General features: G+C 43.3%; 1 protein-coding gene across 12 annotated transcripts in view; it reads right to left on the reverse strand.

Annotated features, from left to right (window-relative positions):
* Window positions 1-25606, reverse strand: part of ptprt (protein tyrosine phosphatase receptor type T) — a 320800-nt gene that overhangs the window by 60199 nt on the left and 234995 nt on the right. For all 12 annotated transcript variants that reach the window (XM_070992933.1, XM_070992915.1, XM_070992925.1 and 9 more), the window contains 3 exons: window positions 17425-17579; window positions 11138-11218; window positions 10584-10619 (listed from right to left, as the gene is read on the reverse strand). In XM_070992933.1, coding sequence (XP_070849034.1) covers window positions 10584-10619; window positions 11138-11218; window positions 17425-17579 — 272 coding nt within the window. The remainder of the gene's footprint in view (window positions 1-10583; window positions 10620-11137; window positions 11219-17424; window positions 17580-25606) is intronic.

Below are 25606 nucleotides of genomic sequence, written 5' to 3' on the forward strand. Positions count from 1 at the left end.
GTGCGTGTGTGCAGTGTGTGTGTGTGTGTGTGTGTGTGTGTGTGTGTGTGTGTGTGTTAAGTCACACCAAGGTCAAATATGCATTAAGCCAGGCATGAAATGGAGTCATAGCGGCAGCTCCACAACACTGACTATGATGAAGACATCTCAATGCTAATGGGGAGATTTATTGACCCCACAGTCACAAGGGTGTGTGTGTGTGTGTGTGTGTGTGTGTGTGTGTGTGTGTGTGTGTGTGTGTGTGTGTGTGTGTGTGTGTGTGTGTGCGAGAGACATATGGAGAGCACTGAGAGTGTGCAGCTAGTGTGTATTTGACAGTGTAAGTGAGAGGCATTGATTGAGAGAGAGAGAGAAGTGAGTGTTGGGAGTTTTTGGTGTTTGTGTGTGTGTGTGTGTGTGTGTGTGTGTGTGTGTGTGTGTGTGTGTGTGTGTGTGTGTGTGTGGGTGTGTGTGCGTGTGTGTGTGCGCGCACGTATGAAGGCCGTTTACACTGTCAGTGAGTGTGTATGTTAATGCAGTCCTTCATGCTTGGCAGTGTGCTATATAAAGTTCCCTCCCCCCACCCTGTGACTTTATTAAGAGTCAGTTATGGATGGCTTCGGCTCAGAGCATCACCGTGCTAACTCTTAACCCCTTCCACACAACCAGCCAGCTGTCTGTCTACGTGAGCCTCTACATTTTGTAGATGATAAGTGCAGGATGTCGTTATGTACAAAGACAACACAGTTAAGCTGTTGATCAGAGCTCTGTTCAAGTTATAATTATATATAATTTTAACGGACAGCTGCCAGCCAATTACAAGTGAGTGTTTTCTGTACCCATTGTATAATTTAATATACTTCACTGAGATCCTTGATGCCCCCAACTGGCAATTACTGTTAAATCCAATCAAACTAAAGAAATGACTTCATTCCAGTAGCAACGGACTGTCTGTCCTCACAGAGGACGACATCATCCACAGACGCTGCTCGTATAGCATGCATCAGCCGGCACACACACACATGCAGTAATTGGATCCGGAAGAGTCAAACAGTAATTGAAGCGGAAATTGAAATTATGCTAAACATTACACACTAATAAAATCTAACCATGATCATCTACATGCTTGAAAACCAGTTACAGTCAAATATGCAGCAGTTAGCCAAGACAATCCATTGTGCTGTATCACTGCTTCGAGGGGAAATGTGCTTCACGTTTATTAATAAGCATATATGAAGTCAAAGATAAAATGCAAAGAAAATTCTCTGCAAACCTTTCAACATTAATGGTTAAGAGCTGGACACACTTGTGCAGCTCAAATACAGAAATCTTAGCAGGAAGCGTTTAAAAAAACGGTGGATAAGCTTCAGCTGGAAAGATCACCCCTCTCTCTTCCCCTTCCTCTTTCTATGAAGCACAAGGTCAGGTTCAACTTCATTTTATTGCCGCAGAGGCAAGCTGGTGGAATTCTCTTCGGTATGGATGAAAAATCGCTCTGATATTTGAAACACATTACTGCCTGTAGTGGAACAGTGAGCCGCTACCATAAAAGACGGAAAATAAAAGTGCAGCTGAGCCATTGTCCAGAGGAGGAGGGAAGCAAGAGAATGAGGGAAACGTGGACGGAAAGTGGCAGACGAAAGAGTGGAAAATGAAACAGGAAATAAAAAGATCCTTGAGCCCATTAGGGGCTGCGGGTGGAGAGGAAAATGGCCGGCCTTGAGTTACAGCATCAAGGGTTACTCACACGTTTGTCCAAAGCAATCTTCATTCTTTCACTGGAGCTTTTTTCACTGCATAAACTGATCGCATACTCTCCTCAGTTTGTGCAAACACTGCACTCAATGCTAAAACAATAAAGCTAAACTTGATGGTATCAAGCGTTTCATGAGAAATGACACACATAGTTAACAAAAGTCTCCTCTCAGCCTCCGTTTCAGGCCCATGTTGAAAGCTAATGAGCAGTACTGTCAGGTGCATTCGTTTTGAGGGATTTTTTGTCTTATGCAGCTGAAGTGCATGTTTTGTACCAAATTTATGTATTTGTACTTCAGGCACCATGTTTTTTTTCCTCCACTCCAGCCATTTTGCCTATTTTAAAGGCATTTTTCAGACTTTATGAAACCTGATATATATAGAAATTAGTGCTGGCAAAAATATTGTATTATTAAGGCGTTAACGCAAATCAGTTTGAACGGCGTCATTTTTTTTAATCGCGAGATTATCGTTCTTTGTGACCTGGTGAACTTGTAGTTTTTTATGAGCTGTGGCCACTGCTAGTAACGTAAGAAAAACTACAGGATCTGGTTGTAAACTGGAAACAAAACAACGTGTTTGGTCTTGTCTGCTCGCTAGCTGTAAAAGAGTAGGCTACTGGTTTGTGTGGATGTCAAGCGCCAAACACCGAAATGGATGCGAACAATATTCTGAATGGAAAGTTTAGTTTCCAAAAGTTGCCAGATGGGTCGACTGACAAGACCAAAGTTATCTGTGTGTGTTGTCGGGGTGACCTGCATTATCACCGGAGCACCGGAATACCACTTGATGGACAAACACACGGCGAATGTGAATTCTCCGCCGCCTCCTTGTCAAAACCAGGCGACAGTGGACGGCTTTCGACAGAGGCAGATGGATGCTGTTATGTTCAAAGGAAACTTAAGAAAGGAAAGTTTAAGCCATGGTTTAACTGCACTATAGCCTGAGTCCTAGTTTACAATGATGTGCACTTTGTAACTTTATCTTGTATCACCCTGTTTTGATCTCTTAGAAAGGCTTGCTGAAGGGGCTTTTTTGTAACCAAGCATTTATTTTTTGTCATCTGTTTATTGACAGTGTTAAATTGTGTGAGATTTGATTCATTCAAATGTGAATGACTGCTCAAAGTGAGAATGTTAGTGTGAAATAAAACACTACACGTTGTTGTTTTCAATAAAAAAACATTTGCACAAAGCAAGCCGATCCACTTTTCCATGTTGATAACAGTATTAAAAGTGAGTTGTGAGTTAACTACGACATTCATGAGATTAATCGCGATTAAATATTTTAATCGATTGACAGTACTAATATATATATAATAGATAACTGGAGGGTAAAGAGAGGCAGGGATGAGTGAGAAAGAATAGAAATAAAGAATGGATGAGGCAGAAATAAACCGAGTTTGTGAAACAAAGAGAGAGAATTCTCTAATAAAGCACCAAGACTCACAGTTGGTACTTAATTATTTAGCAGTGTACCGATTCTTTTTCTTCGGACAGATTCAGCTTGGATGATTTAAAAACTGAATTTAAACTCGATGGAAAGGACGGACGAGATGAACGACAAACAACACAAAAGAGAGTGGCGGCGACGGCAAGCCAGAGAAAAGGAGCAGCAGAAGTGATGAGCTAAGAAGAGACAGAGGAGCAGCAGAATATATATCTGGACTGTAGGTCACAGAGATCAACTGGTCTAGACAGTATCCAAGCAGTTTACCTCATCTCACCTGCTTCTCCTGACATGAGAAAGGAAAACACTGACTCATAAAGTCCTCACAAAGTGTGTGTTTGTATGAAGCCTCCTCCTTCGGAACAAACAGGCACCGGAGTTGAACAGAGATATGCAAGTGTGTGTAGGTGGGTGTTTGCATGTAAGTTACCTCCACAGTGATCTGTGAGGCCACCAAGCAGCTGCACAGCAGGTGGACAGATCTGCTTAACAGGAGTTTCTTATTCAACAGAAATTCTGTCTCAAGTTAGGACCAGAGACAGGAAGAGGCTGGTGGACAGAGAGACTCGCAGACAGATAGACACCTCCCTTATTTCTCTCTGCCAAGAAAGTGGGATTAAATTCATATCCTCGATGAGCAGGGAGCACTGTTTGCCTCCTGCTGCTCAGTATGTTAGTATAGACGACTGCATGCATGGGGATAATTAACAGAGATGTGAAGGATTAAAGTAATATTATGCAATATTTTCATACAAAGACATGCCTGCTTTGCTACTGTGAATGGCCAAATAAAAGATAAAAGTGACTCAAGCTTCTTTTTTAATTTAATTATCCAACTTTTACAGTTGTTGTTCTGAACAGCTGGTGTCTTGTAATGGTTTATAGGCGAGGAAATCCTCCGGAGCACAGAAAGTGATGTGTTTCGCATTCCTGGGCTGTGTCTGAAATCAGTCGTTCACTCGTTTACTGCTCCCTGTGTAAGAGACAATTAAATATTGAGATTTTAAACATGTGAATCATATTCATTTTGTGTCATTGCTGACAGCTGAAGGGTCACGCAGCGGTAATTTTGTGCATTTATATACAGTAATAAAATAAAATGAAAACGGTCGCCTGTGCGAGCAGGTTATAACGACCCATATTTACATTTATTGTTAGGCTGTGAAGTCGAGCAGCTGCAGTAATTATGAGGGGGCAAAGGAGGAAGTCAGGTGATGTAGAAAAAGCAAGACAGTCTGCATATGAGGAGCTCTTTGTGTCCCGCGTGTATTTCAACTTACATAATGTACTTCATTTACATTACATTAACGTTTTGGGAGTTGAGATATGAGGATGTTTTGCTAATGCGATGCACTGCATGTCGGAACTGTTAGTATGCAATGCAACATTAGATTGATTTTACAATAGACGTTATCTGGATTTCAATTTAAAGGTAAATATAGTGCACTTCATAGTAAATAGGAAGCGATTTCAGAGACAGCCTGGATTGCTTGGAGGAGCTCAGTAGCTAGCATGAGAACGATAGCAACACAAAAACTGTAAAGACATGATCTTCAAATTGTAAAAATAAAGTTTGTTCTTCTCTTTTCACTGTATTCACTGCCTCACCTGACCAAAGGTTGTCATCTCGTGTTTGGATGCACTAATCCGGATATAAATCAGTACATTTTGAAGGACCACAACAGAAATAAACTTCCACCATTACTGTATTTTCATCCTTGACAATCTAAATTGACTTTGGTAGTGCTGGCGTTTAGTACTCTTCTATAAATCTATACGTAGCTACGTATGATGAAAGAGGACGCCCAAGAGGATGGGACAGATTGTCAAAGACTCACAGACTATGCAGTCATACAGACTTGACAAAGGAAGCATGACGGAGAGACCACTACACGTGAATATAAGCTGTGTAAGCAGGCAGTCAAGATGTGGCTGGAAAAGAGCACAGAGGCTCAATCTTCCCTGAGCACATAAAAGTTAAAAATTACTATCTCTCAACCCTGCTCTCACCTTCAATTACCCGGCACTGCCACATTATGGCCAAACAAAATGACTACCATTAGCCATAATCACCCTACATGCAGCCTAATGCTATGCTGAACTAGACTGGAGAAAATAATTGCCCCACAGTAATGCTGTGGAAAAACATCTTCCAGTACAAGCAGGGCTGTGGATAGAAATTATGAGCTCTCTGCACAGGAGGTGACTCTGGACCAACTTCTACTGACACCGTGCAGAAGCATGGCTGCTGCTGAAGTGTTTCAAGTGCAGTGCATCTTCAAAATAGCCACCAAAAGACACATTAGAAAAGAAAAATGTCACACCGCCGAGGTCTACTTGCAGAGATTTCATATTTTACTTCAGTAAAATATGCATTGAAAAATCAAAGATGCTCCTCTTTCTATTATATATGCACGTTGGTCTGCTGAACCTGCTTTCACTGCTTTTTCTCTGCATCCACACTTTCACTCAACAATTTGGATCTAATTTGCACAAAACAGAAGAGAATCCTTCATTCCTGACTGCTCGTGTCTTCTCTGAATCCTCTTTTTTTCCAATAGAACTTCTGTATGCAGATTGTCGAAGTGCTGCTTTTACATTTGATTTGATTTTTTGAATGGAACACATTTTTTCAGCCAGGACGTGGGAGCAGCAGATGTGAAGGGAACATCACATATGTTCCTGTGTTTCTGTGGGGAACCTGTTCATCCCACAGCGTCAAGTACCGACGCTTTGACATGTCCATCTGCGTCTCAGACAAACGCACAAGGTTCCCCTCAGCGTCTGCATGAGACCCACCGGGCTTTCAGATAACTGCACTGCAAACCCACAAAGTTTTTCTGCCAGAAATCTTTTCTGACACATGGTTAATTGTATGAAGTGGTTAAAGTTTAGTTAAGTCTCATGCACCACAGCTACTTGTGGTTGACTCATCCATCCACGTACCCTTCCTTCATTTGTTTACACTGAAGTTACTGAAAGCTCAAACAGATGCTGTTCTGGCTTTAATATTAGGAGGTGAGATGGGAATATGTTATTGATGTTTGAGTAATTTAGCCAGCTTCTTGGGTTGTCTATAAATAAGCAGCATATAAAGAGAGTGGGCATTTTGTCACCTGCAAAATCAACCAAAGCCTTTGCTTCTCAATCCATTACTGGTCTAATTTCTAAAATATGACTGGTTTTCAGATGCCCTTGAAAAGGCAAACAAGAATGTGCAAGGGGGGATTTTAGTTTCATATGGAGTTCTTCAGTGTTTTTCTCAGCATCCTAGCCTCCTGAGATGTCTTTGGATGGTTTGTATCGTTGCATTTTTGCCACTCTGTGGCTAATTAACCACAAAAAGCTCCTGATCTATGGAAAAGCATGACTTCTGTGCTAAGCGAAGGGCTGTCCTTGGCCTGGCACAAAAGGCTGACGCTTGCTTTGTGAACTGACAGAGAACAGTGTTGTGTAACCTTTTAACATACATCAGTGTCTGAGAAATTGATTTTTAGAGGAAAACGTGTTTGCACATGAAATGCACGCTATGCTGCTGTGGCTTTCTACTGATCCAGTGGATTTACGTGGCATCAGTGTTAACACTGTGCTGGGTGTGTGTGCATATGGATTTGTGTGAGTCTGTACTTCTGTGCATATTTGTAACTTTCTGCTGTGTCCTTGTGTCTTTATGCACATATTTGTATACTTGCTAAACTATGTATGTAAGTGCTGGTGTCTCTGTGGATGCTTTTTATGTGCGTCAGTATGAAATCCTACTTCCATAGCTGAGAAAACACCTGAGCTATGGAGAAGGTTATACAGCAGGTTCAGTAAGAAACACACACGATCACACACAAAAGCACGCACACACACACACACACGCACACACACACACACACACACACGCACGCACGCACGCACGCGCACGCACGCACACACACACACACACACACACACACACACACACACACACACACACACACACACACACACACACACACAGCTAAACCCTGCTCTGCAATGCATACTGGATTTACCCAAGCTCCTTCTCCCGTCTTTGATCCCTCAATCTGTATGTCTCTTTCACTGTCGTCTTAATAACTTTCTTCTCTCTCCACGCTCTCCGTCTCTCTTCGAGCTATTAAAAAACGATCCTCACTGGCACCATTCAGGCTCCTGGTACCATTATCCCTTTTCAAAAGCCTGAAAGGTATTGGAACGTGTCTAAATGTTGGATTCTTACTTTAAAAATGAAATGTTTTCTATCCATTTGTTAAGTGATTGAATTCAGCCACCAATGGAAGCCACCTCAGATAAAATGAACAACCTAATGGATTCAATGGGAGTGTTAAGTGTTAAAGTGTAGGAATCAGCGAAAATGAAAATTCTTTTAGCAGTTTTCTGTTCTGGTGGCCTATTTTAGTCTATGGGCCCACATTTGTACTCCTGTCTTGAGCCAAAAAAGAGGCATTTTGTTTATTCTTGAAATTTATGAGGATATTTACTGAGGAAGCCAGTAAGTGTGGTCTCTTTTTAATTAGACAGCTAGCTGGGGTATTGTAGTGCTAGACTGAAAGTAATTAAAGTAATGCAATCAATGCAAAGTTGCTACTATTCAACTCAGAAAACTGTTTAAAGGATTAAAGAGGAAGAAATGTTTTTGGTTGGATAAAAACATCTTAAACCTTAAACAGCAGCACATCTCAGCTTGGATCAAACTAGCAAACAAGTCTCTGTTTCAAAATGAATTAATTTGATCTTCATCCCTGTCTCTTCCTCATTATCCTATATTTCATTCCTCTATCCACCTTTCTTTGGCCTCGGATGATGATCATGATGAAGATGATGACAGCAACATGCTTAGTGGTCAATTTGCAGGCCCTCCATCTGCTAATTTACTGCTATAATCAATAAAATAATTGCAAAGCTCAGCATGATGTGCAAACAGCGTCCAGCGCTGCGGTTATATGATGTTTATGGATGGATGGATGGATGGATGGAGGAAAGGAGGGATGGGCAGATGAAAGAAGCGCTGCAGGGAGGTACGAAAGGGGAGATGAGAGAGTGGAGCACAGGTGGAGGGAAGAGAGGATTTACAAAGGGAGATGGATGGATGGATGGATGGATGGATGGATGGATGGATGGATGGATGGATGGATGGATGGATGGATGGGGGATTAATTGAATCAATTACACGAGGAGAAGAGGAGTGGATGTGGACAGTGATGGAGACCAAGAGCGGTGGATGGACAAATTAACAGATATGAGGAAATGAACAAATGGACAATGGAAGGATTATGGATGAGTGGATGGACATATAGATGGGATGAGTGGATAGACGGGTGACCCTGGGGGGAATGGACAAATGGATTAAAGGAGTAAAAAGTCAGGAGCAGCAGCAATAGTTGGATGAGTTAAAGAGAAAGGAGGAGTGAAGGCGGGGCGGTGAAGAGAGGGAAGGTGGATGGATAGATGCAGAGAAAAGCAGAGTGAAATGAAATGAAAGAAAATGAAGAACAGAAGAGGGATGTATGAGTGACTGGGAGGCTTGAAGGAGTGGAGATGAGAGGGAGTGTTGAGCGATTAGAGGCACGAGTGGGTGGATGTATGGATGGATGGATGGATGGATGTAGGACTCAAGGGATGGATTAACAGATGACAGAAGATAGATGTACAGAACAATGGATGACAAACATCCTTACTCTTATTTCTTCTTCCACTTTTGCTGCTGCATCTGTAAGCTTTCTCACGCCACCCTCGCTCTAATGAAAACACTCTACAGTATACGTCATGTATTTGTTGTGAACACCAGATTTTCCTCCCCAGTAATGATGAAAGTTTTGTTTTACATCTCTTGTCTTTCTATCTAATTGTAGAGAGAACAGATGGTTCGACTAAAACGCTAACAACATCACCCTGTGAAGATATATGACAGCAAATTTGTGCCGCTGCACAAATCACTCGAGCGTTCTTTTGCATTCTGCTTCATCATGCCTTGATGTGCATCAGCAAATGGCACAGATCCCCGTGTAGCCGCTGGTGAAGACTACAGTAAACCATTTTAAATATGTGAGGCAGACACGCTGCCGGATTTTTTTTCAGGTTTTCTTGCCCCTTTTGACCACCTCTTGTCGTCCGGTCAGATTTTATGGAGTAGATAAGATGCAGAGTGGGTGTCTATCACAGTAATTTGTCTTTTCTGGACGTCTGGCTCTGTGTTTCCTGGGCAGATAACGCATGAGCTCAGCAGGTATTGCAGTGATTCGGCTGATTAACAACAGTGTTTCAGGAGAAGATGCCCTTTCCAGAAAGAGAGGAGAGGAGAGGAGGTTGGGACTGAGAAATGGAAGTGAAAAAAGGACGAAAGAACAGCTGATGATGAGCACAGAACAGGATGGAAACGAAGGAAAGAGAGCGCAGAGAAAAAACAGCATGGAAAGGGGAATGGAAGAGGAAGAAGAAGAAGAAAACAAAAAATTGGCTGCTGGCCAATCAGGCCTGATTACATTTATAACATACAGCATGTAAGACAAAAACAGTAGAGCTGAAAAGAAAAATGGGATTCAAAAAATTCAAAAAAATGGAGGAAGTAGTTTGAGGAGGAGGAAGTAAAGGGAAGGGCGGGAGAGGGAGTGATGTGGAGGCAGACAGGTGATGATGACGGGTATAAGGAAAAGAGCGGGCAGGCCACAGGAAGGAGGAGGATGGATGAGAAGAGGTGTGGCAGGAGGATGACGAGGTGGCAGCTGGCTGATAAGTATTATCACATAAAACAGAAACACTCCCGTAAAGGGAGACCGGCAGACAAATGTCACCACTGCACTTATGCCTCTGTGTGTGTGTGTGTGTGTGTGTGTGTGTGTGTGTGTGTGTGTGTGTGTGTAATACTCGTACAAAGACTGGCCACGCACACACTCTCACAAACACACATACATGTCACACGTTGGCAGGGGCCACAGCCAATCTCCTTGGCAAAGAAGTGTTCAATCTGGCCAACAGAAGGGGAGAGAGGGAGGAAAAATGAAGAGGAAAAAGACAGAAAGAGGGTCCTGGAAAATGGTTTTGACATTTCACTTTGCCCATGTGTAACACGCACGCACGCACGCACGCACGCACGCACGCACGCACGCACGCACGCACGCACGCACACAAACACACACAAACACACACAAACACACACACGGAAAGTACATTGCTTTCCATGTGAGTCTCAGACGTTTTACGCGCCTGAACGTGTGTGAAACTGCCTTTTCGTTAACTTTTGCTCTACTTGTTTCTCGCGCTCGCACATGCACGCAAACACCAGCACACACACACACAAGTGAGAGCTGCGCCGGAGTATAGCAGCTATGAGTCACATCTTTATTCTCCGTACGGACTGAGAGGAAATTAAAGTGAGTTAAAAAGCTTTTACTCACCTATAGAAGCTGTGGCTGGAACTGGCTCTTTGGACACTGCACATGCAACATGACACACAAAAGGAAGCACAAACGGCCAATCAATAAAAGCACTAAACATCGGTCAGGTCAGACATTGGCTTTATTTGGTCTGCCCTCATGCTTATGAAAGGAAGTAAAATCCTTTGTAATATTGACCTGGATGTCACTGTCTGCAGGGCTCAGAGATACAAGCGGGAATTACAATCAGTAAAAAAAGATACAGAAGAGGTTCAGTTTGGCTCTTTGTTTGCTGCCATGTGTAAGATTTGTTTTCTTCTGCACAGTTGTCTAACAGAACAGGAGCTAGCTGAGAGCTGAGGACCATTAACATGCTCTACAAGCATTGGTAAAAGCATTAAGGAGCTGCAGAGCTTTTTCTTCACTGTCGTTTATAGGGATAGTTTGTCCAGGTCAGTCTCAGCTGCAGGCAACTCCACAGCCTCCACAGCCATCGAATCAGTGCCTAAAGCATCTTCAAACATTATGTGTGTGTGACAGAGAGTGTGTGTTTGCGAGTGTATATAAGTGTGTACCCGAGTAGTAGGAATTCAGCAGGGATTTACTCTGCAGTGTCTTGCTTCCCTGCACAGAGAAGGAGCACGGAGAGGGGGAGGCTGGGGAGGAGACAGAAGGAAAGAGAGGCGAGAGGAAGGTGAGTAAGAGGACGAGGAGACGAGGGGAAAAGGGACAGAGGATGTGAGAAGGAAATGAAAAAGTAAATCAGGTGAAGGACAAGAGGGGGATGCACAGGGAGAGAGGAGCAGAGATCAGTGAGCTCATCCAAAAACACAAATCAATCATCACAGGATACAATTAACAATGAAAACATGCACAAAGGGAGATCAATACTCCATACTCAACAACACGAGGGACCAGCCTATAACACTAATGGCACCATCAATGCTACCCATATCGAATTTTGGAGCTTAAAAGTGGTTCCGTCTCAATGAGCGTGCACTCAAATATGACACACTCTCAATGTTGGTCAATACAATTACATGATTTAGTGGCTTGCATGAAGAATGGTGGCTCAAACAACATGCAATGAACCAATGGTGAGGAGCAGAGCAGCGTTTTCCAGCAGAAATGCTGGATCACATGGAAATCAGCCATTGCGTTTGTCCCACTAACTCAGCTAGCCTAGCATCTCTTGAGCAGCAGAGGGTCTCCTCACTTTAAAAAAAAAAGAGCATATTGGTCACTTCCTACAACTTAAAATGACCTCTGTTTATTTGTTCATGACAGATTTGATAAATGCTTTCTAGGAAAAAGAATCAGGTCTCTGAAACTGTCTTCCAAAAGTTGGTGGCGGAGAGCGGCGTCCAACACGTCGCTCCATAATCTGGGGTCATGATCATTTTTGAAGGCCGCTCCGGTCAGAGTAGAAATGTTTGGTCATAGGTGAGAGCAGGCGCACTTTTCTTCATACGAAGCTGAATTCAGGGAGAGTAGAGCTGAGCTGATCGCTCCTTATAAATGTGATTCGCCATCTGGTCTTTCTTAAACAGTGACTGATGGCGACTCGGTCCATGCAGATACACTCTGTATCTCCATATATACACACACAGACTGCTCGGGGCTATTAATAAATGACATGCAGGACAGACAAAGACACACACACACGCAAGATGAAACCTAGGGGGATTGCTGGGAGACTGACTGTGACATTGACATATTATATGCTAACACATCCTGTTCAATAATCCACACAATATCACGGCTAGCCTACACGCATTCATCTATAGGACCGGCAGCTACATGCTGTGTGTGACTGTGTGTGTGTTTTTGTGCACACCTAAAAGTAATTGTCATTTATCTACAGGCTTTCGGAAGCCAATTAGTACTCATGCATGTCAGCATATACAGTATTTCTGCACGCATTCATCAGTTTTGTCCTGATGGTCCAAGCTGGTGGCCATTAGTGGAAACTCGCCCACTAAAGAAATCTCTCCTCCACCTCTCTTCGTTCTCACTGAGCAGGTGACATGAAATTCCTCTTTTCTGCCCCTTTCTTTCAGTTTCTTTGTTTCCTTCTGCTCATCTTGTGTCACTTTTCTCCACATTAGACATCCAGCAGGGTCTCATTTGGAGTCGCTTTGGCATAAAACTCCGCTGCCATTTTGCTCTGTTTCACCCTGGTGGGTAAATCCCAAGGGTGGTCTGCTAATTCATGTGTCTTTTCGCCAATCGGATTGCAGTCTGATATCAAAAATTGAAGTGTAAAAGCACAAAGAATGAGTAATACAGAGGGATTTAGCATGGTGGGAGGTGATTTGAGACATGTTCTAGCTAGAAATTGAGAACTGTCTTTTGCTGCCTACATTGCTCCCAAGTGTAGCTACACCACGAAGTGTGAGGCCACTTAGGGCGTCTTCTTCTTGTGATAATGGTTGTTGAGGTGCCATCTATCTCCCTGTCACGTTATTGTGATATGAAGAAAGTGGCTTCAGAGATGTGTCACATACAGTACGTGTGAGAGAGCAGCGTCAGGTCCTTCATTCAGCTTTACCTTGCTGCATGTTTTTCAGCAGATAAACTGCTTCAGTCACATTAACTCTGAAATGGAAAAGGTCTAAGAAAAGCCAGACCAATGTATTAAGTTCTGTGATGTGGCAAAGTTATGCATGCTGGAAAATAACAAAAGAGTTTTAAATCGCACGTCGATGTTACCTTGACTTGTGACAGTTGACAAGACAGATGCGTGTGGGGTCTAGAAAATGACTCATTTTCAGTGTTTCGCAAATAGATCAAAGGTTTTCACTTCAACGAATTTGCTCACCAGCAACCCCAAAAGCTTTCGCTCCAGTCTGATCCTGATTCTTGAAACCACCTGAGAGGCTTCCCTCCAGATAAAATGTACAGATCCACAGCAGCATGAAGGCTGACACAGAGCTCATCCAGTGTTTTGTGTGTAATTTCACTCATGTCTTAAAAATAAATGTGGCAATAATTTCCTGATAGGAGATGTATCCATGTAGCAGACCTCTTGCCTAATTCTTATTCATTTTCTGTTTGCTTTACTGTTTTCTGGTACAATAGCCCAATTTCCCTACAGCGGATAATTTACATTTCATCTTCTCCTCCTCCCTCTGTTGTCCTCTCTTCTTCCCCATCTCCTCTCATCCCTCCCCTCTGCTCCCCTCTCCTAATACCTCCAAACACAACATATTTTCTACTCTTCTGTGATAAAATCCCTCTCGTCTCATGCGTACCGGCACTGTATGCTAATGCGCCGCAAAAAGAAGCCCAACTCTAATACAGTGAGGAGTGTACCTGCATACCAAAAGAAATCTGCTTTGACAGCAATGTCCTGTGAAGATAACTGGTGACTGGATGAGAATGCAGTGCTACACAAAAAGGTTATTTGCTCTGTGAGGGTCCATCCGCGGAAATATTATTGGGTCCCCTGCCTTGTGTCAGCGTTTTTCTCTGTCTCATTAAGACTGAGCCTGGATCAGTGACTGTGTGCGACTGTGTGTGTGTGTGTGTGTGTGTGTGTGTGTGTGTGTGTGTGTGTGTGTGTGTGTGTGTGTGCGCGTGTGCATGCTTTATTTCTTCTCTTTTTTCAAATGTTCATGCGATAACATAGACACCAACTGTGAAAGAGAGACAGTCGCAGAGAGACTTTAACTCGTGAGGCAGTAACGCAAGATCACACAAGGTCACGTGATCTGAGAATCCATCTCGCCAGGCTTCGTTCAGGTTATGAACCTCGATGGTTCTGACCAATAAGCGTCATATGAGGAAGAACCTGCAGCTATAAGCAAGCGTAGTTTTCAGTGGGTTGATGAGAAGCTGCTGGAGCAACAACGGCAGCTCCTACAAAGGTCAGCGTAGATGCTGCTATGGCATCACTGATATCAGAACTGTATTTCTTCATTGAAAGAAGAAGGAAAAGATGTCTTCGCTCTTCTCCTGGACTGATTCTGGTAAGAGCCCTGCTAGACCATGTTCCTCTCATTTGATTGGTTGTAGTTAGCCTGTGCTTGACGTGACATGCAGATGGTTCTTCCAGTCACCTGCCAAGTATTTCTTGAAAGTGCCTGCCCTCCAAACACTTTCCATGGACGACTTTCCAGATGGTTCTGTATAACAAACCATCTGGCGTATCAGGTTAAGAGAGACTAGTTCATGGCTCCAAGTTTGATAGTCATGAAACTCAGGAAAACTCATGGAAGGTGTAGAAAGTGATGCAGCAAAGGAGGCAGAATTAAGGTACTTGATTCGTAAATGGAAGTCAAGCAGGAGATCCAGCCACATGGTGCATGACACAACACAGCGAAGTGATGGACCAGTCGCCATATTTGAAATATTCATAATCACAACCCGTGTTCAGCTTTATGCAAATGAGTCGTTCCAGCTTGACGCAACGGGCCTTCGACAATCAGATCAAACTGCTGATAAAATACGAATTAAGGTTCTATTACTGCATTGTTTATTTCTCACCTAAAATGCTCTCACAGACATATTTTATTGCGCTGTTTAGGTACAATCAGAGAGAGACGTGGCTGCCATGCTGGAAAACTGACGCTCGAAACTCACATCCAACCGTAACGTTCAGTGATTGGACCAAGTGTGACCTTGCTGGATTCTCTGAGTCTCATGCTTTTGCCTGTAAGACTCTGGTTTTAATTGCTTTCTTCATCATCTGTGATACGAAAACATCAGATCTCCACACAGTCAGAGAAGGGAAAGTGTGCGTCCTGCTTATAGTTCAGTTTTAAAATCCCACTGCGCCACGGAGCGTCTCTCCCGCCGGGCTGCTGACGGCGCTGTCAGCCGAAGAGTCAATCACAGTGGACGGCAGTAAAGGAGGTTGTGCTGCCGCCTGGTTCAAAAGTGATTTGCTGACTTCACTGACAGTCACCAGCGGAGCAGAGGACATCAGCGCCACCAGCAGGGTGGAGTCACGCTGCACTGCCTCGCGCTGTCCGGTGTCACGCTGCCCTTCACTTCTATCGCCCTTCCCGCTTCCATCACCGTCAGGTAAAAGACAACAGAGTCGACTCGGGGTCTCCTGGACCGATGACTCGAATCATGGACTTTTAGAGGACAGTCCTTGACAGCATTCTGATTTTTCTCCCACGCTTTCCATATTAATTTGTAAGGACTGATCAGTAGGAGGAGGAGTCTCTCTCTATTTCACATGGACCAAGACTTTTTTTTTTTTTTCTTACATTTGAGCAGCTGAAAAGGAGAAAAGTCAGGTACCTTGTGAAAGCCCAAGCTTAATTTCTCATATGCCCCAAAGCTAGTTAAAGACCAATATTTGGCCCAAAGCAAGGTCTACTCAGCTGTGCCTGGCAGCACGGGCCAATCCAGAATTCAAAATAACAGAAACACACAATCCACAATATCAACAGTCATGAACATGATCGACGTGAGGCCTGTTCAGAAACTAAGTGTTAGCTAAAAAACTAGCCAAGCTAATATTACTGCACAAACAGGAATGCATTTGTTTCTTTGTTCTTCACACAAAGAGCTTGAATCCAACAGATGACTGTGTGCTCTCTGACCCATAGTGGTCAATTTTCTAACAAACCAGTTCCAGGGTCCAATCCCCAGCATGTGATGTACCTAATTTACATGAACTTTCATTCATTTCAGCTCAGTATGACAGACTTTACCGTGTTCTGCTTTCATTTAGAGTCGGGCTTTCTCTCCTCTCTTTTCTCTAGGAAGCTGATCCTGGCTACAGCGTTGGCACCCCCATAACCTCCACACCTTACTTACTGACTGTTGATATATTGCACCAGAAAGCATTATGTGTGTTTCTGAGCGTAGTCATAAAGCATTAAGTGCGTATTCAAATTCACTATGAATACCCACATAATCCACTATAGATGTGGTCTTCATGGAAACATTCATTATTAGCCATTTCCTAGATTAAAGTAATTATTTTTTCCCTAAATTCTCCAAAAACCAAAGCCATTGATGCAGCCACAGTGTAGTTAGGTCTAATTGCAAGAAGTTTTAACACCCAAGGTCTAAAAGAAAACTACTTTCCTCCCCCTAATGCCCAATGGTCAAGTCTATTTGAAAGCAAAGACAAATTCAAAGTCTTAAATATCACAGATTTATTGTACGTCCAAGGTCTAGAGAAAAGTGGTCTCTTCTAAGCGTTTTCAATGCAAAAACATTATTGTATGTCAGAACTGCAGCATGGGCAGTTTGAGGAAGAGTGCAGGCAATTACGGCGAGCATTAGCTTGCTACTTAGTCCCTCTCCAGCACCCCTGGCTTTCAATGGCCAAGCACTCCCAAAAGGCCAGCCTGACATTTTCAAGGGAAAAATGCCCTTCTGAGAGGCCCTGTCTAATTACCCTGGACACATACGCACACACATGCACATCGTTTCAAGAGATGGGAATATGCACCCACATGGCCACGCAGGCAGCCTGACTTTTATAAGATTGCAGGTGAGCATACATGAAATACCCAATGCAAGATGCATACATGCACTTGAATGTGTAGGAGGCGTCACAGAGCAGAACGCAGCTGAAAATGATTACAACTGCAGTGAGTAAGGCGGAGGCCAGCGAAGCACTACAGCACACTGCTGATATCGGTGAAAGAGGAACATATGGAGAGCTTTTTTTTTCTCAAATGAGATGTCCACTATTTGAATAAATGAATCTGACAAAATGATTAATGGCACAGATATACAGTATGTGTGTATGCGTGTGCGCGGAGACAAAGAAACAAAAGTTAACTTACGGCTGAAATTATTATCCAAGACAATTTTAGCCACATTGTGTTCGAATGATTCAATTCACAATCAACCTTTTACTTTACTTGAGGCACAGAGGGTTTCCACTTACTGAATCCGTTGAGGTCCTGGTTGGAGGTGGAGAAGGGGTCGTCTTTGTGCAGGGTGCTGACTTTAGTGGTGCTCTTGTCAGCTGTGGTGACCGGACCCATCTCCCTCTGCTGGGTGGAGCTGCTGGCAGTCTCCTTCTGCTTCTTTGCCAGCTTCCTAAAGTCGTGTGAACACACACACACACACACACACACAAACAAGCATACACGTAAAGGTACATGCACAAGCACGGACGGGAACATGTATATTTACACATACATACAGGTGTGTGAACACACATGCACATATTTACAAACAGACGTAGATCACAAACCAAAAATACTGTCAGGGAGATGATCATGGGGAGAACAGCAGGCAGAGTGACTTGAACACAGAGGAGACACAAACGACCACATGAGGATGAGCATTGTGTTTTATGCATTGCAGTATCCAAAAGTTAAATCTATATGGGTTTTTTTTGTTTTTGTTTTTTTTTTTAAATGGATCGCAAATGGAATCGCAAACCTTGCACATTTAGGAAAATGGTTAGACTTCAATTTATATTTATAGCCATGCCTTTAAGTCACACTGTTACTGTTTCATGACGACGATTTACAAGAAATAAAACATATTTTTAAGACCTTGTATGCATGTAATTTTTGGGACTATCATCAGGCAGAGTTAGCTAACAAGCTACAAGGACAAGCAGTACAATCTGAGAGTGCCTCGTGCAGATCTGCATACCAAAACAGGCTATCACTGGGATTTTATTACATTTTTGAAGTTGAAGTACTTCTTTCTTAAAACTCTTGTTCTTTTGGCATGTCTGTCCTGGGTGTCCTAAAGTTACTAAATTAGTAATTTAGAAGAACGGCCTTGGAAAACCAGACTGATGTAAGAAAAAAAAAGATTTTGGTTTTGAAATTCCCCGCTCAAACACCCTGCTCTCTTCAGACAGCCGGTCTATATCATCTGTATCTCACTCAGCACTTCACACTGTGGAATCAATTTCAGATATTATATTAAAACACTCTGCTGGCACCAGATCAACTGCGGTGTATAAAAAGTATGAGTTCTTCAGTAAAACCACACTGACGGCGCTGACTTACATTTACATTATTGTATGTTCACCCATCCGATGAATTTCGACAGTAAAAGATGATTCATTTGCAAGATGTCTCACATTCTGAGCAGCTGAGGAAACCACAGACTTAATCGTTGGATGGGTTTCAGTTAGACATTATGAAAAAAGGTATATTTTATTTCTCCAGAGTAAATAAAGCAAGGAGAGGATGGGTGGTGGTTCAGTGGGGAGAGGCTGACATTCAGCGCTTCGCTAACATGTGGGGCTTCTGCAGTGGCTGTATATAATGATAACTGTAATTGTGTGACTGCTGCTGAAATGTCTCTGGAGTGTGTTTTTTGTTTTTTTTTTCATCCATTTGCTTTTCACGTGTCACAACTCCCATCTGTTGGTCACTTGGCTATTTTGAGTTCCACCTAAACCTTCAGCTTTAAGTCCACCGAGACTCCAGATGGCAGGAACGACAGCGAGCCACTGCAGTCAAACATCGACGGGTAGATTCACCAGAACTTGCACAACAACTTGCCGATTTTACTGTTCGCCACGTCAGAAAGGTACTATGACCCTGAGCATGCTGCACGTGGTAATTAGCGTGCCTCATTTAAATGTTTGATTCTGTTCATTGCATAGAAAAAGCACTGCTGCTCTTAACAGAATACAACGATGTCAAATGCTGAAGTGCGACTTCATGTCCTGTTCTGCAGTCTGTTTCATCTCTTCACAAAGAGGCCAGCCGGGGCGACACCTAGATGGATTCAAAGGGTTCACACCAGGCCCACAAGGTTTGTCACATTGTAAAGGCTCCTTCAGAGGAAACGAGGAAATGTTTTACTTGATTTAGAAAGACAAAAGTTCTCCTGCATTATTCCACAACCCATTCAGTTCAGATTGTATCTTTAATGGAGCATTCAGGCAATCCTGGCCAACTTGTTAAATCAGGAAACAGCACATCACCGTATTGTACTGAAGTCTTTGTCTTCCAGTGGTCATCAACCACTGGGTGAACTGAAACCATCACACGATGTGATTAAAGGAAGCACGGTTTGCCTTTGTTAGCAGGCTGCATATGTTATTCATCACAGAGCTGTTTGGATAAATGGACGCAACCACTGGTGTTTGGTGATAAACCTGGAAATGTTGGACTTTGCAGGCTGAATAGGACTGTTATTAGTTTCAGTCTGTCTGAGGCTGGAGCATTTCATTAGGGGAAGACGGGCAGGTTCAGCCCAACCTGCATTGATTTCTGAAAAACTTGGACGACACAATAAAGTAATTTGGCAGCACAGTGAGCATTCAGTGCGGATCTATATCTTTTGTGTTCTGTAATCAACAGCGCTGTTCCAGAAATCTCATGTTATTAGCTGAAATCAGACCAAATTATGCACACATGGCCCAACTTTCCACTTTGACAGCTGCTTATTATGACGTTATCAATGGAACAGTCCAGAAGTCAAGAGCTTCTTCAACCAGCTGTAATTTACATCTGTCAAAAAGCAGTGAATAAAATCCAGGTCTAATTTAAAGTCCTGCGGGATTACCCCCCAGACTTTCCATGTACACTGTGACTGTGTGAGTCTAATGCAAAGTTGTTTTTGGAACTTCCCATTTCTGGGTAAGGAACACCTGCTTTGTGCTTTATTATTGTGACATTCAAGCAGAGTTTCCTTTATCGCATTAGAAAATCTATTAGAAACCTTATAATAGCGCCTATTCCGGATTGAATGCGGATAAATACTACATATTCCAACACCCCAGACACTGAATGGTATCATGGGAGTCAGAGAACAGTGACAGCAAGGCAGAAAACACAGCACAGGAAGGCCAGGATCAGGACTTTTCAGCTCACAATGGAAGTGAGAGTGACAGCCTGAGTGAGAACCAGGCAGACAGCCAGATAGAAAGTGTGAGCGCGACAGTGACGATATGCCTGATACAACACAGAGCAGGCAGAAAGCGGGACGCAGACAGCTTTGCTGCTTGAGGAAAGAGTTGATAAACCCTGAAAGAACCTTCACAGGTGCTGATTTTGTGGCCGTCTGCGAGTGTATGCTCCATGGTCAAGAGCAGCTGAAGCTGCTGACATGCCTGGTTAAGAGCTTCAACAAATAACGGGCACGTACTTGCCAGTGGGTAGAGTACAAACGCCTGGTGTCAAGGCTTACGGGGAAGCTGGCAGGCACTGTGGCCCTGAAGCTGACGTACTGCCTCGTCACCATTTCCAGTACTTGCTTTCATCCGTCCATCTACTTTGTCAACAGCCTCACTGCTTCAGATGAACAGCAGAATGACACACATTGGAAGATTAGGCCTACAGACAGCCAGAGGAGCATAACTGTGGATGAAATGATGACTCTTTTTAAGGGGTAGTTCAGACAATACAAGCATGGGAAACCTGATCCGTGGGGCTTCGAGGTTTGGGCATGAACAGAAATCTCAGCCACACTCTGCAACTCTGACTTCTACCAAGGGAGAGTGCGGGGTAAGTGTGCCAAGCCTGAGCTTGGATTATCAGGAGATGCAGTCAGGACGCTTGCATCGACACTTCCTGCAGGACAAAACTACAAGGCATTTGCAGACAATTTATTTACTTCTGTGCCTCTCCTCGTCAAACTCCTTGAGCGTGAAATCCACTTTGTTGGAACAGTCGGCCCCGTACGAGCGCCAAACCTCAGGTTAGCAGAACAGAAGGAGCTGAGAAAGCAAGAGGGAGCTTTGGCTTCAGTCCCCGAATCTGTGCTGTGAGGTGGTGGGACGCTTATTCTTCTGATGGTCCACACCCAGTTGACATTACTGAATCATCAGTGGCTGGTAATCTGTGGACTTTGTTCAAATTAAAGTGGAGTTTTTTCACAAAATCCTTCAAAAAACAAAAAGTGGAAAATGAAAAGCTCATTGTGTTCATGATCAGAGGCTTTCTAAGAAAAAAGAAGAAAATTCGACATCAATAAAACAAATTCTTGGGTTTTAGAGGTTTACAGATATTGATAGATAATAGATAATTGATAGAAAATAGAATCTCTGCCGGTGGAGAGGCTTTTAAACCAACCACAGAAATGAAACAGCCTTGCGGCCTCTTGGTTTGAGAGAAACTTGCTTGTGTTCACAAATATTGATGGAGACCTCGCAGATCAAGGGAATTACAAGAATTTTTCTTTATCAAGCATTTTCCTTTCATATGTGAAGTGCATTTAACGAGTGACAGAAATACATCTTGATCCATTTGTGAAGCAGCAGACTGGAAAGTATGATGCAACCTTGGTGAACATTATGACCGCAATGCTTTGGGTTGATCTGGGGACTGAAGACGAATCCAAGGACAGCCAATAAGCACAGTGGGTTTCCTTTACTCTCAAAATGGCTCTGAAAGGTTTCTTGATAATTATAATGGTTATCCACTTGAGTAATGTATAACTGCAGCTCACTGTGGTTAATATCGTGTCTGTGTGCAGGAACGCTTTAGTCTTTGTTAAGTTTTCTAACAAAGGAGGAGGTCTGTGATCCATCTGGTCTCACTCATTATTTCTTATGAAGTGTGTGCAATGTTTCATTGAGAATATTTCATTTTTAACGGCGGTGGTCTCACATACAGCAAGTCAGCACAATGGATGATCAAGCATTACATTAGACCTTCTTCAGGGCCACATTCCCTGGGACTTTTTCGTGACTTGACCTGTCACTAACTGGTAAACTGGTCTCTTTAACCTTTAACCTCTTTAATGAGTGCCAAAGAAAGCTAGCTGACACTAGCCAACAAAGCCCCACGAATGCACCGCTAAGTGAAACATTCAGGGTCCTGACTTTCAAAAACAACACAGGCTCTGTTGCAGCGTGGTCCTTGATTGGCTAACCACATTGTGGTAATGTCATATAAACACATACAACACATAAAAGATATTTTCTAGCTGCTATCAGCAAAGCAAGTCGAAGCAGCTCTTTTGGACTGTCATCCGTGGCTGTAAGCTGGTGCACGCCAGACAGCCTAACAAGTGCTGAACAAGTGCTGAACTTGTGATACACACATGCATGCATGCATGTTGTCACGCATGTGCCATGCCTGCCCTTATACACCCATCTTGAATAGCTCTCTATTTTACATTGTGCAGAGTTTGTACTGTCGTGTTTAAAGGAGATTTATGGTATTGTGACTGGCTATGGCTCATGCTAACTTTGCACTCTGCACCTTAGAGGTAGAGATTTGAGGAAACGAACGCTCAGCCCTCCATATGCAGTTATATTATATACAACATTACAACATGTAAACAGTTATTTTACATGAAGGAATGTCATAGGTGTGAACCACCAGCAGTAAATCTGGTTTTATGTTGGTCCTTGACCCCGCCGCGATCCTGCATCACAATGCTAGCTGAGAGAAAAAGCTGACATCAGTGTGGATCCCTGTGCAGTTAGCCATAATGGCCACTCCAGGGGACTACTTTGTGTGTTTATTTTCAGACAGACTCGGAGACAAATGTTAAAATGATTCTCTTAAAAGCTGTAGGAGGCTCCTCATTTCTCTGAATCTCAGCAGCTGAGGTGCTGAGTGCAAAGTTAGGATGGCTGATAAAGTCACAATGCTCCATTTATGGGAAATACACCAGACTGAAAAGTACCATAATTTTGACAGAATACAGAAGCTTCCCCGACATATCTACAACAAAACCAAGGCTAGCAATAACACTTCATCAAGCTGCTTCAGACCAGCCCAAAATCTAGTTGCATCCATGGTTAGGATGAAGATGAGCTCTGATTTGGTGATTTCTGTCTTAAGTTCTGTTTATTTTCCGGTTAGCACTCACACTGTAATCACTTATCAGAACATGATTTGCCTTTTCAGAAGTGTGATAACAAAACACTGCATCCGAGAATCTGGCGCTGCCCACAAGCTGTCAGGACACCCATTAACCAAGTTTCTCACAGTGTACGAGCAGTGTTTGTTCACATCAGTGCCTGCTGTGCTTTGCAAATGAACAGCAGACCCTGTCACTAATATGTGTATCAGTAACACATCATTTAAAAAACAAAAAATTATCTCCGGTTGAGTCATGTAAAAATCATCTCACATTTCTTTTTCCGAAGTCAACAGAAAAACCTCCTCCAGAATCCACCAACACATTCTTCAACTTACTTAAGTGTCTGACATCTAGTCACGAATGGCACACAGTGGGCTGTGTGTGTGTGTGTGTGTGTTTGTGTGTGTATGCATAGGCACTGGTTGCAGGGCCAGCATGCACCCAATATGTTCATGCATTTTTACAGAATAATTAGCATACATGCAGGTTGTTTAAACATGGGTAAACCTGCTAAAAAAGGCGTCTCCTTTGACACTGTCAGTAGATGAGTTTGTCTTTTTTTTTTTTTTTTTTTATGGTGTGTGACGTTCAAGGTCACAAACAGGCCAGAAAACAGGGAACAGTAGAAAGCAGCACGGAGGCCAGTGGTCACTTTTTGCATCCTTTACTTTAGTAAAAGTCAAGTGAACGATGTTCGAGCACGTCGAGTTTCGGGGCTGTTTATGTGCCATCACCTGCACCCTTTCCCACTGACGACAAAAGCAGGATGTCTGCCGGCTTTTCGTCCAGTATGAAAGGGGTTTGAGTGCGTGCTGGAGCCTGTGAGCAAACACTGTGGAAGTGCTGCATGTGCTGGATGTTCAGTGTTTTGTACACGTGTCTGTTGTATTTGGCTGTTGGCGAACACTGGCCAGTGAGTGGGTGTGTTTCTTAGTGACCTATCACGAAGCCGCCTATACGCCTGTTTGTGAGACTGCTCAATCCTGCACAGTCACTCCAAAAGACAAATTAATAGAAATACTTATTTCCTTTAAAGAATTAATCATGTCTTCCCTGCAATGAACTCCTTAAAGGTTGAACTTCACACTCAGTGAGCGAGAAAAGGGAAATGAGTATGAGCGCTTTCTTCTCCTGCAGGAAGGCAGATGGTTAAACACAAGCCACTGACGAATATTCCTCAAGTTCCTACATGACTCACTATTGTTCAGAGAAAGTTCTCGTTTGTACTTTTGAACTTTAAACACGCACAGGAAGTCCCATGATTCTCAACTGTAGTTATTTTAAACAATTAAAAGATACCAAAGCTCGTCCACCACCGCATTGAAAACTTGATTTCAACTAAGTTCAACTAAATTTAATGAGGCCTCATCACAGCAAAGAACAGCTGTGGTTGGTCTGAGATGGGACTTAAACTCCTGTCTCCTGCATCAAAGTTAAGCATGAATCTTCCTCCTCAGCTGAAGGAACACCACTGCCTGCACCAGCACTAAATGATGGCTTCGGTTGCACAATCACCCAACATGAAACAGAACTCCTTCGGAGCCTGGGCTGGTGGCCATCTTTGCATCCATGCATGTGGTCTGTGTGCATGTTCTCGTGTGGGTGCATGCTGAGCTCGTCTGTGTGCCTTCATACACATAATAATCCGCGCCCGCTGCGCACGTTCCCATCCACGAGCTTTGTGCTCGCGCGCGTGGGTGTGCATCAGCGAGTGTGTGGGTGTGCGTGCGTGCGTGCGTGCATCTTTATGTGTGTGTAGAGGTCAGAAAGCAGTAAGCGAGAGGTCAGATATGGAGGCAACGGCTCTTTTCATCCCTATCATTGCGCTGGCTCACAAAATACTGACAATAATATATGTGTGTGACTGAAAGAGATATGCAGAGATATGAAATTAAAGCAGCATCATTGTATATTAGTGTGTGTGTGTGTGTGTGTGTGTGTGTGTGTGTGTGTGTGTGTGTGTGGGATCAGATCATGACTTGCCCTTGAGTACTTAAGCAATTCAGCCAGGAGACAGAGAAATGAAACATCACACAGATTATAAAGCCAGAGCAGAGAGTGGAAAGAAAAAATGAAACAGAATAAACAAGGGAATGAGGAAACCAACCAGGAGGACAAGAGGGAGAGCGAGACGGAGGTGTTAGAGAGAGACAGAAAAGTGCAAGACAGAAAAGGAGGAATGGCCTGGCAAAGTTTCTCCCATAATCATTTCCTTCCATCAACCCCAGATTCAACGCTCCTCTACTCCATACCAATTTACAGGCGACGGAGCCTCAAAACCTCCTGCGTGATTGGAGCTTAGAGTGGCCTATTCCTGGCCATCTGACTGC

This window comes from Chaetodon trifascialis, chromosome 3 (assembly GCF_039877785.1).
Source record: "Chaetodon trifascialis isolate fChaTrf1 chromosome 3, fChaTrf1.hap1, whole genome shotgun sequence".
Lineage (NCBI taxonomy): Eukaryota > Metazoa > Chordata > Actinopteri > Chaetodontiformes > Chaetodontidae > Chaetodon > Chaetodon trifascialis.